A 12,677-nucleotide genomic window follows, 5' to 3' on the forward strand; every position below is an offset into this window, starting at 1 on the left:
AATACAGAATCAGCTAAGTGTCACATACACTCCTGCACAGCTAGAAAATGCACTTTATAAATACTGATCACTATACTACTGATCAATTATACAGATTCAGAGTTACTAAAGCCAGAAGACGCTCCTGGCATCTAAAGTAAATGTGACCAGATAGGACAGAAAAGGTGTTAGATACCCGTGGTTTTGTGATGGTGTATTTGACCACATTTTCTTCCTGTGACCGTGACTTGGGATTGTTAAAAACCAAAATGCAACTGAGTAAATTTTAAGGATTTATTGGCTTTACTCAATTATTCATGAGTCTGCTAGGCATCCAACTAGAAGAAAGAAAGGGGCTTCCAGGAGCTGTACAGATGAAAGACTTTTACAGCCGAAGGGGGTTGGGGGGGGGAATTATATTGGCAAAAGGAGTGTTAATTGTGACAATGTCACTTTCCCCCTGGGTATGGCAGGGTCTGTCAGGCCAAGGACCTCCCTAGTGCTGAGGGACTGGTTTAAGATTCCATTTCTGGGAGAGCCGAAACTGTCATTAAGTCTGGGTTGGGTGGCATGGGGCCTACCGTAAGGGACTCCATTTTGGGCCTGTTGTGAGAAAGAGAAACTGGATCCACAGTCTCAGGGAAAAGTACTAAGAGAATAGACTTGTCGAGTGCAGTCTGCTATTTTGAAAACTTACTGTTTTCTAAAGTTATCTCTTCAAAATGGAATTTGGTCTGCTGCTTTTTAATAGAAAAACAGGCATGTTGTTTCACACAACTTTGTTCTTACACCATAGTGTAATTAATATTCCTAATTTGTAATTGAAGGAAAGGCAGTACTAAGTGATTTAAAACCTTTTGTCTTGCTCAAGATTGTACTGTTCATTGATGATCTGAACGTGCCAGAATCAGATATGTATGGAGCTCAGCCGCCCCTGGAATTAATCAGGCAGTTGCTGGATATGGGAGGCCTGTATGACACTGAGAAGAACGCTTGGAAGGTACAGCGTATACGAAGGTTTTGTTCCCATTAACAATGAATTGAGTGTTGAGGCTGGCCTCTTGTGGGGTTCCTGTGGCCGGGGCCGGGGCCTGGGCCTGTTACAAAGCCCACCATGAGTCTGCAAACCGGTCTGCAGGACCGAGGCCAGCCCTGCAGTGTTCTGAAGGTGCAGTGTCCACAGGCTGTGACCTGCGCAACTCTGGCTTTCCTGGAGACTCACTCCCGTGCTTCTGAGCCCTCCCTCATCACCAGAGTCCTCCGCTCGCCTCAGCGTGCTGCTCAGTGTCCAGTAATTGCTCTTCCAAAGACAGGCTATTGCTTGATGACATTTATAAAGCCTCCTAGAAGGAACATGTCTTGAAATTGCATTTGAGGATTTCAGTTACTTCCAAAAAGATCAATTTCTATTACTGTCCAAGTGTTTGTTTTCGCAGTAAATCATCTTTTCATCTAAACATTGAAATCTGTTCATTGGGGCTTGGGAAACGGGTGATATTTCACTTTCTACAGATGCGTGTACCTGTCCTTTTCACTCTTCCTGCAGAACATTCAAGATCTTTCTCTAGTGGCAGCCTGCGTCCCTGCCGCAGTCAGGAGGCACATCAGCCCGCGTCTCCTCAAACACTTTTCCGTCCTGGTGCTGCCGCACCCTCCACAGAGCGCCTTGCGGGCCATTTTCCAGGTAGTGCATCCAGTTCGTTTTCTACTGAACAAGAAGTTTAATTCCCTGGTATGAGAGAAAGCTTGAGAACTTAAAACCACTGATACTGAAAGAAAATTCCCTCAAGGGGATGGGTTTTGTTCCCCCTCCCTCCACTTTCCGGCCTGTGGTTGTAATGTGTCTCTGAATAACCGAAGCGTAAGTCAGTGTGGATTAGAAATACATGTGGAGAGGAGGAGGTTAAGATGGCGGAGGAGTAGGGGACCCCTTTTTCAGCCGGTCCCCTGAGTTGAGCTGGATAGGTACCAGAACCAGCAGGAACATCCACGGAATCAGCCTGAGACGCAGGAAGATACACTGGATCTCTACAAATGAACATCTCCAGCGCTGAGTATCGAGGTACGAAGCGGGGAGCCGTGAAACCGCGCACAGATATCGGAAGCTAAACAGAAGGGGGAGGGAGCCGCCGTGTCAGGGCGCCGGGAAGCGGTAGCCACCTGCAAGGGGGAGCGGACAGACCGCGGACCCGCACGCTTGAGACAGCAGGCTGAGAAGGGAGCTCCGGGAGCGCACGCGGGACGGCTGGCGGTTGGCGGGCCACCTGCACGGGGGAGCAGGCGGACTCTGCGGACAGCACCCACGAGACAGCAGACTTAGAACGCGAGCTCCAGGAGCGCGTGCGCAGGCGGCTGGCAGGCCACCTGCACCGGGGAGCGGGCGGACCGCGGACCCGCACTCTGGAAACGGCAGACTGAGTCCGTGAGCCGGGAGCGTGCACCACCAAGCATCTCACGGAGCTCCGGAGCTCCGGTGTGCTCACTGGATCGAGGCTGAGACCGGGAGCTCCGGGAGCGTCCGCGGGGCGGCTGGCGGCTGGAGGGCCACCTGCACGGGGGAGCAGGCGGACTCGCGGTCAGCACCCGTGAGACACCAGACTGAGACGGGGAGCTCCGGGAGCCCGCGCGGGGCGGCTGGCGGCGGGCGGGGTTGGAAACACAAAGGACAGAGACGTGCCGGCCCTGGAAGTGAGGGCTGGGACGCCGGGTGTGGGGCGCACAGCCCGGGATGCTGCAGGGTTGAGCAGCACCAACAGAAACAGAGTTAAAGTGGCCAGAACATCAGTGGAGAACGATCCGCGATCCCTCTGTTCTGAGACAGAGGCTGAATTTCAGCCGCTGCTGCTCTCTCAGAAGAGGCATAGCAAACCGCCAGGGAAAGCCGCCAGAGAACAAAAGCCCGGAAATACCGGCTCACAGGGTGCCCATCCCCATCCCCCCTCGCAAGGGACACAGAGACTCTACCCAAACAGGGTTTTCTGAGTACCTGCAGGCAGGCCCCTCCCCCAGAAGGCAGGCTGAAAAATCAAGAAGCCCACAACCCGGAGCGCCTGAGTGGCGCAGTCACCAAGCACCTGTCTTCGGATTAGGGTGTGATCACAACGCTCCGTAAGGAGTCCTTCATCGGGCTTCTCCACCGGGAACCTGCTTCTTCCTCTCCCACTCCTCTGCTTGGGTTCCCTTTCTTGCTGACTGTCTCTCTCTCTCTCAAATAAATAAATAAACTCTTTAAGGAAGAAGCCCACATCCCTAAGATCTCTATAAAACAAGGGCGCACGGCCTGGGTCCCAGTCAACACTTGGGCTCTGGACAACCCTGCAATCTCTCTTCATCAGAATGACGAGAAGGAGAAGTCCCCCCCAGCAAAGAAAAGATAATGAGTCTGTGGCCTCTGCCACAGAATTGGCCTCGGCCACAGAATTAATACATATGGATGTATCCCAATTATCAGAAATGGAATTCAGAGCAACAATGGTCAAGATGATGAGTAAACTTGAAAAAAGCATCAGAGAAAGCGTTGCTGAGAATATAGAATCCCTAAGGGCAGAAATGAGAGCGAATCTGACAGAAATTAAAAACTCAGTGGGCCAAATACAGTCAAAACTAGAGGCTCTGACGGCCAGGGTCACCGAGGCAGAGGAACGCGTTAGCGAATTGGAGGATGGGTTAGTAGAAGAAAAAACGAAAATAGAAGCTGGTCTTAAAAAAATCCACGCCCACGAATGTAGATTACGGGAGATTACTGACTCTATGAAACGATCCAATGTCAGAATCATCGGCATCCCTGAAGGGGTGGAGAAAAACAGAGGTCTAGAAGAGATATTTGAACAAATTGTAGCTGAAAACTTCCCTAATCTAGCAAGGGAAACAAGCATTCGTGTCCAAGAGGCAGAGAGGACCCCATCCAAGCTCAACCAGGACAAACCTACGCCACGGCATGTCATAGTGCAATTCGCAAATATTAGATCCAAGGATACAGTATTGAAAGCGGCCAGGGCAAAGAAATTTCTCACGTACCAAGGCAAAGGTATCAGGATTACGTCAGACCTGTCTACAGAGACCTGGAATGAGAGAAAGGCTTGGGGGGGCATTTTTAAAGCTCTTTCAGAGAAAAACATGCAGCCAAGGATCCTTTATCCAGCAAAGCTGTCATTCAGAATTGATGGAGAAATAAAGACGTTCCAAAATCGCCAATCATTAACCAATTTCGTAACCACGAAACCAGCCCTACAGGAGATATTAAGGGGGGCTCTATAAAGGTAAAAAGGCCCCAAGAGTGATACAGAGCAGCAAGTCACAACCGATACAAAGACTTTAAAGAGAAATGGCATCATTAAAATCATATCTGTCAATAATCTCTATCAATCTAAATGGCTTAAACTCTCCCATAAAACGCCACAGGGTTGCAGATTGGATAAAAAGACATGACCCATCCATTTGCTGTCTACAAGAGACTCATTTTGAACCCAAAGATGCATTCAGACTTAGAGTAAGGGGATGGAGTACCATCTTCCACGCAAATGGACCTCAAAAGAAAGCTGGAGTAGCAATTCTCATATCAGATAGACTGGATTTTAAACTAGAGGCCATAGAGAGAGATACAGAAGGGCACTATATTATTCTTAAAGGAAGTATTCAACAAGTGGATATGACAATTATTAATATATATGCCCCCAACAGGGGAGCAGCAAGATACACAAGCCAACTCTTAACCAAAATAAAGAGACATATAGATAAGAACACAGTAATAGTAGGGGACCTCAACACCCCACTATCAGAAATAGACAGAACACCCTGGCAAAAACTAAGCAAAGAATCAAAGGCTTTGAATGCCATACTCGACGAGTTGGACCTCATAGATATATATAGAACACTACACCCCAGAACCAAAGAATACTCATTCTATTCAAATGCCCATGGAACATTCTCAAGAATAGATCATGCTCTGGGACACAAAACAGGTCTCAGCCAATACCAAAAGATTGAAATTATCCCCTGCATATTCTCAGACCACAACGCTCTGAAATTGGAACTCAACCACAAGGAAAAACCTGGAAGAAACTCAAACACTTGGAGGCTAAGAACCATCCTGCTCAAGAATGACTCGATAAACCAGGAAATCAAAAAACAAATTAAACAATTTATGGAGACCAACGAGAATGAATACACAACGGTCCAAAACCTATGGGATACTGCAAAGGCAGTCCTAAGGGGGAAATACATAGCCATCCAAGCCTCACTCAAAAGAATAGAAAAATCTAAAATGCAGTTTCTATATTCTCACCTCAAGAAACTGGAACAGCAACAGAGGGACAGGCCTAACCCACTGACAAGGAAGGAGTTGACCAAGATTAGAGCAGAAATCAATGAATTAGAGACCAGAACCACAGTAGAGCAGATCAACAGGACTAGAAGCTGGTTCTTTGAGAGAATCCATAAAATTGATAGACCACTGGCAAAACTTGTCCAAAAACAAAGAGAAAGGACTGAGATTATTAAAATTATGACTGAAAAGGGAGAGGTCACGACCAGCACCATTGAAATTGCAAGGATTATTAGAAACTTTTATCAACAGCTATATGCCAAAAAACTAAACAATCTGGAAGAGATGGAGGCCTTCCTGGAAACCTATAAACTACCAAGACTGAAACAGGAAGAAATAGATTTCTTAAATAGGCCAATTAACTATGAAGAAATTGAGTCAGTGATAAACAACCTTCCAAATAATAAAACTCCAGGCCCAGACGGTTTTCCTGGGGAATTCTACCAAACATTCAAAGAAGAAATAATACCTATTCTCCTAAAGCTATTTCAAAAAATAGAAACAGAAGGAAAGCTACCAAACTCATTCTATGAGGCTAATATTACCTTGATCCCCAAACCAGGCAAAGACCCCCTCAAAAAGGAGAATTACAGACCGATTTCTCTAATGAATATGGATGCCAAAATCCTCAACAAGATCCTTGCTAATAGAATCCAACAGTACATTAAAAGGATTATCCATCATGACCAAGTGGGATTCATACCTGGGATGCAAGCATGGTTCAACACTCGCAAATCAATCAATGTGATACATCATATCAACAAGAAAAGACTCAAGAACCATATGATCCTCTCAATTGATGCAGAAAAAGCATTTGACAAAATACAGCATCCTTTCCTGATTAAAACCCTTCAGAGTGTAGGAATAGAGGGTACATTTCTCAATCTCATAAAAGCCATCTATGAAAAGCCTACTGCAAGCATTATTCTCAATGGGGAAAAGCTGGAAGCCTTTCCCTTAAGATCAGGAACACGACAAGGATGCCCACTCTCGCCACTATTATTCAACATAGTACTAGAAGTCCTTGCAACAGCAATCAGAAGACAAAAAGGGATCAAAGGTATCCAAATCGGCAAAGAAGAAGTCAAACTGTCTCTCTTTGCAGATGACATGATACTCTATATGGAAAACCCAAAGGAATCCACTCCCAAACTATTAGAAGTTATAGAACAATTCAGTAAGGTGGCAGGATACAAAATCAATGCCCAGAAATCAGTTGCATTTCTATACACGAATAACGAGACTGAAGAAAGAGAAATTAGGGAATCCATCCCATTTACAATAACACCAAAAACCATGCGTTACCTTGGAATTAACTTAACCAGAGACGTAAAGGACCTATATGCTAGAAACTATAGATCACTTTTGAAAGATATTGAGGAAGACATAAAAAGATGGAAAAATATTCCATGCTCATGGATTGGAAGAATTAACATAGTTAAAATGTCCATACTACCCAGAGCAATCTACACTTTCAATGCTATCCCGATCAAAATACCGAGGACATTTTTCAAAGAACTGGAACAAATAGTCCTTAAATTTGTATGGAACCAGAAAAGGCCCCGAATCTCCAAGGAACTGTTGAAAAGGAAAAACAAAGCTGGGGGCATCACAATGCCGGATTTCGAGCTGTACTACAAAGCTGTGATCACAAAGACAGCATGGTACTGGCACAAAAACAGACACATCGACCAATGGAACAGAATAGAGAACCCAGAAATGGACCCTCGGCTCTTTGGGCAACTAATCTTTGATAAAGCAGGAAAAAACATCCGGTGGAAAAAAGACAGTCTCTTCAATAAATGGTGCTGGGAAAATTGGACAGCTACATGCAAAAGAATGAAACTTGACCACTCTCTCACACCATACACAAAAATAAACTCCAAATGGATGAAAGACCTCAATGTGAGACAGGAATCCATCAAAATTCTAGAGGAGAACATAGGCAACAACTTCTATGACATCGGCCAGAGCAACCTTTTTCACGACACATCTCCAAAGGCAAGAGAAATAAAAGATAAAATGAACTTATGGGACTTTATCAGGATAAAGAGCTTCTGCACAGCCAAGGAAACAGTCAAAAAAACTAAGAGACAGCCCACGGAATGGGAGAATATATTTGCAAAGGACACCACAGATAAAGGACTGGTATCCAAGATCTACAAAGAACTTCTCAAACTCAATACACGAGAAACAAATAAACAAATCATAAAATGGGCAGAAGATATGAACAGACACTTTTCCAATGAAGACATACAAATGGCTAACAGACACATGAAAAAATGTTCAAAATCATTAGCCATCAGGGAAATTCAAATCAAAACCACACTGAGATACCACCTTACGCCAGTTAGAATGGCAAAGATAGACAAGGCAAGAAACAACAATTGTTGGAGAGGATGTGGAGAAAGGGGATCCCTCCTACATTGTTGGTGGGAATGCAAGTTGGTACAGCCACTCTGGAAAACAGTGTGGAGGTCCCTTAAAAAGTTAAAAATTGAACTACCCTATGACCCAGCCATTGCACTACTGGGTGTTTACCCCAAAGATACAGACGTAGTAAAGAGAAGGGCCATATGCACCCCAATGTTCATAGCTGCATTGTCCACAATAGCCAAATCATGGAAGGAGCCGAGATGCCCTTCAACAGATGACTGGATTAAGAAGCTGTGGTCCATATATACAATGGAATATTACTCAGCTATCAGAAAGAACGAATTCTCAACATTTGCTGCAACATGGACGGCACTGGAGGAGATAATGCTAAGTGAAATAAGTCAAGCAGAGAAAGACAATTATCATATGATTTCTCTCATCTATGGAACATAAGAACTAGGATGATCGGTAGGGGAAGAAAGGGATAAAGAAAAGGGGGGTAATCAGAAGGGGGAATGAAACATGAGAGACTATGGACTATGAGAAACAAACTGAAGACTTCAGAGGGGAGGGGGTGGGGGAATGGGATAGACTGGTGATGGGTAGTAAGGAGGGCACGTATTGCATGGTGCACTGGGTGTTATACGCAACTAATGAAGCATCAAACTTTACATCGGAATCTGGGGATGTACTGTATGGTGATTAACATAATATAATAAAATAAAATAAAAATAAAAGAAAAAAAAAAGAAATACACGTGGCACACGTTTATTGCATGTGTAAACTGTGGCTCACACGGCTTCGTTCTCAAAGATCCTGATCCAGCATATCTGGGACGGAGCTCGGGAGTCTGCGTTATTAACAAGCTCGCCTGGAGTTGCTATCTTGGTTTGTCCTCTTTGTTTCTTTATAGAATACAAAATAAGAAAAAGAATCTGAAATATCTTATTAGAAAAATGGCTCAATTTGAAGTCTAGTTTGATTAGAAAAATAAATTTGAGGGGCACGTGGGCAGCTCAGTCGGTTAAGCGTCCGGCTCTTAGCTCAGGTATTGATCTCAGGGTCGTGCATTCAAGCCCCGTGCTGGGGCCTACTTAAAAAAAAAAAAAGAAAGAAAGAAAAAAATCTTATGCAGGATTACTAATTTCTTCAAAGCTAATCATGTGTTTTCCTTCTTTATAATATAAAATTTAAAGATCAGTTTTTTAAATCTGTTTTTCAAAAAGCCCTTGGTAATTCCACACATGATCAAGAACCCACACCTTAAAAAAATCCTAATGTAGAGGAATATATCTATACATACACCAACCCGAAATGAGACATTAGTTCTGTCACTTTGTATTCCATCTGATAACCTCTCCTGGGGGCAAGGGGGCGGGAGAATCACCAGCAGCCCTGCTATACAGAGCTGGGGCATGAATGGTCCCCAGAGAGCAGCAGCACGTGCCTCTAGGTCATTCACCAAACTCGGACCAAGGAGAATTTTCCCCAGTTTGCAACACTCACAGTGTCTTTGTATTAGTCTGTTTGGTTTAAAGTGGATTCTAATTACTAACATTTTTAAATGTCATTAATCCTCCATGATAGTACACACATCTCCTTCTTAGTAGGGATTAATTAGGAAGAAACTGTGCGTAAACTTTTGGACTGACTATAAAATTTCATTTTAAAGGCTCATTTGGGAATGTATTTCTCCATCAATAACTTCACATCTGACATTCAGAAAAGTAAGGATCAGATAATATCTTGTTCTCTCGCTCTCTACTATCAAGTATGTCAGAATATGTTGCCAACCCCAGCGAAATGCCACTACCTGTTCAATCTTCGAGATATGTTTAAGGTGTGTCTTAAAATTCATTCTCTAGCTTAACTTTAAATTGTAAGTTGAGGAAATGTGATTTTACTGAATTGACTCTCTCTCTCTCTCTGTCCCCATTTCTCCACTGTCAACATTCAATTGTTAGAGAAGGGGGGGGAAGAAGAATTCCAAGTTGATTAGTTTTACTGTTTATTAGCAGTTTATCCCATGAGCCATTTAAAAAAGAATCATTAAAATAATTCCCTGCAGAGAATTCAGTGACGAAAGCCGCTCAGACTGTTAGAATATTGGCTCAGATTCTCAGCAGGGAAAGCAGTGGCAAGGATATTACATGGCTTCTGGTTTTGCTTTATTTCTGAGGTATTATTGCAGCTCTCAGAAAATGAAAGCCTGTATGCATTTCATAAATGTGCTTGCATTTCCCACGAGTCTTGCTTTTTACAACAGGAACTGTTGCCAACCATGCTGACTTAGTCATTAGCCTTGATCAAATAATTTTCAGAATTAAAACGTGAAGAAAAACCGTTTTGGGGTTTTTTCCCCAAAGATTTTATTTATTAATGTGTCAGAGAGAGAGGGAGAGAGCACAAGCAGGGGGAGCAGCACGTAGAGGAAGAAGCAGGCTCCCCGCTGAGCAGAGAGCCCCATGCGGGACTCGATCCCAGGACCCTGGGATCATGACCTGAGCCGAAGGCAGACGCTTCACCGACTGTGCCACCCAGGTGTCCCCAGAAAAACAATTTTTGAATTCAGTCTTTCTCTCCTTGCCATGGGCCTGTGGTCCAAAATAGTGCATATCATGTTTGAAATGGGTTGTAAGTTCTTTTAATCTTAGAACATGTCAGCATGAAGAAGCACGTCCCGGCCACCACCCTCATAGTCCGGACCCATGCTTCCCATGCGGGCGAGGCCTCCACTAGGCCCGGCCGAGGGGTCCTTAGCCCCTCTCCCTCCAGGGGGGGATGCCATGCCAGTTTTCCCCGAGTTATAACCTGACCATCTCATTTCAAAATCAAGTTTATCCGGTGGAGAAATGGACAATCCTTTCCTCAGATGATGGCTTCTGTGTTTATGGAACCGTTTGTAAACCTACAGAAATGGAGTCTCTGCTTCACAGACTGCCGCTGATGCTAAAAAAATGTGACGTTTCAATCCCTGATAGCTTCTCCTGGGACTGCTGCAAGCGGAGAAGGTCGTCATTAAGTCCAGAGAGATGGCGGCTCTGTTCTTTGCTCACGAAGCCACCCGTGTGTTTCACGATCGCCTAATTGAATATACTGAAAAAGGGCTTTTCTATCAACTTCTCTCAAAGGAAATTGAGAATTATTTTCAGGTAAACTTATATTTTAAAAATTATTTTAAATGGTATTTTGGGCAAAAATGGTGCTTTCTGAAAGTCCTCAGCCATTTCTATAATATTAATAACAACATTATTAATGTTATTAATCCCATTTTCCACTTGATAACGTCTAAATGTGCATAGATTTGATATGATGGAAATGATCAAGTCTTGATGCCTTTGCTCATGCGTTTGGCCTTCACAAGCCCTGACACAGCTCACGTTTCTCCAGGACTTGCCGAAGTGCTCCGTCTCTGTTGCTCCAGCCCCTTGAACTTTGGCCTCCAGGTGCCCCTGGGCTCCAGGTCCAGAAGGAAGGAGAGCCGTACAGGAGACTGAGCCGCCCCACAGGGGTGGTGGGAAAGCAGAAGGACGAGCTCAGCGCTTATATGAGGCCGCGGTGTGAGCTCTTCTCAAGAGAATTGGGGGTGGGGCGGTCCTTCGGAATTCCTTCCAGGATGACTCCTCCTTCCTTTTGTCTTCTTTGATGACACTGCTTTCTCTCACCCTGTTCATAGAAGCCTAGGATATGTAACGAATTCACAACAGAAAAAAAAAAAAAAAGACTTTGGGGTATGAATCTTATACCTAGAAATACAGACATGCACATAAATTCAGAACACAGCACATACACATACATGTGGGTGTGTTCGTGTGTGTGTGTATACGTGTACTGTGTAAGTGTACATATGCATGTATAAGACTAGCACAAATCCAGACAGCTTTTAAAAAGTACTTTCTAGACCCTCCCATCATTATTTCCTTTCAGTCCAAGCTCTCTGCTCTTCAGCCCAGATCCTCCTTGATGTGATTGTTCATGCCAGCGCCCAGCCGCTACCCTCCCATCTCTCCGTTGAGCTTGCAGGGCTGATCCTTTTCCCACTCGCTCGTGGAGTCCCTCAGACTTGGCCCGGTGTCCTTGGAGCTGCTCTTCCGTGATGCTTCGGACTCCTCTCGTCCCTACTTTTCCTCTGCTCAGAGACTAGACTGCCCGCTTGTGTACTGTCCCCACTTTCTTCCCCGGCAGCCTGAGAAGCACTCGAATATAGGCTGCCCACGTGAACCCTGCCCACCTCCCAAGCCCAACCCCACCCCTGAGCAGCTGTGGGGCCCCGGCAGGGACCCCCGTGTCTCCGTTCCCTCATCTCTGAAGCTGGGGTAGCAGCTGTGCCCACCTCGAAGGCTGTGCTGAGGATCAGCGGCACTCATTTGTGTTTAGGACAGTTTCTGACATACAGTAAGCGCTCGATAAATGTAAGCTGTGGGGAAGAACTGGACCTTATGTCTACATTTCAGACACAGACAGGTGGTTTGGCAGAAAGAACCTGAACTCTAAAGTGAGACCTCGGTTTGTCTTTTAAGTCTGGCTCATGGTGTTCGGGGTGCTTCGTGCTCAACACGCAGAACCACTTGCAGAACCAATCCTGGTCTGCCTGCTGCGCCCTCTGCCCCTCCCGGTGCCCTGGCCTGACGTTGCCCACCTCGGTGACAGGCGGTACCCTCCCAGCCTGTGTCCGCACCGGAAACCTTGGCACATCAGCCCCACGTCCTAGCCGGAACGTGGCGGCGTCTCTCCTGCCTCTGCCTCAACACCTCTGGGTCCCCTCTGGCCGTCCTTCCAGATTCAGCTCCCGCTTCCTCGTCGAGTGAATTTTCTGGCCAATACCGCACCCTTTCCAGTTGCAGTGTCCCTTCTTTCTCCCAGGACTGTGGACTTTTCCTATTCTAGAACTTACTATAATGTCATTACTTATTTCTCTCTCTAACCTATGGGTTCCGTGAGAACAAAGTCATTGATTTTACCTTTACCTAAGTCACCAGGATTCGGCATCCTCCCTTCC

General features: G+C 45.3%; 1 protein-coding gene across 1 annotated transcript in view; it reads left to right on the forward strand.

Annotated features, from left to right (window-relative positions):
• Positions 1-12,677, forward strand: part of DNAH14 (dynein axonemal heavy chain 14) — a 363,900-nt gene that overhangs the window by 236,349 nt on the left and 114,874 nt on the right. Inside the window, exons 50-53 of the mRNA XM_034667630.1 lie at positions 851-979; positions 1,526-1,663; positions 9,351-9,518; positions 10,660-10,830. Of these exons, the coding sequence (XP_034523521.1) occupies positions 851-979; positions 1,526-1,663; positions 9,351-9,518; positions 10,660-10,830 (606 nt within the window). The remainder of the gene's footprint in view (positions 1-850; positions 980-1,525; positions 1,664-9,350; positions 9,519-10,659; positions 10,831-12,677) is intronic.

This window comes from Ailuropoda melanoleuca, chromosome 8 (assembly GCF_002007445.2).
Source record: "Ailuropoda melanoleuca isolate Jingjing chromosome 8, ASM200744v2, whole genome shotgun sequence".
Taxonomy (NCBI): domain Eukaryota; kingdom Metazoa; phylum Chordata; class Mammalia; order Carnivora; family Ursidae; genus Ailuropoda; species Ailuropoda melanoleuca.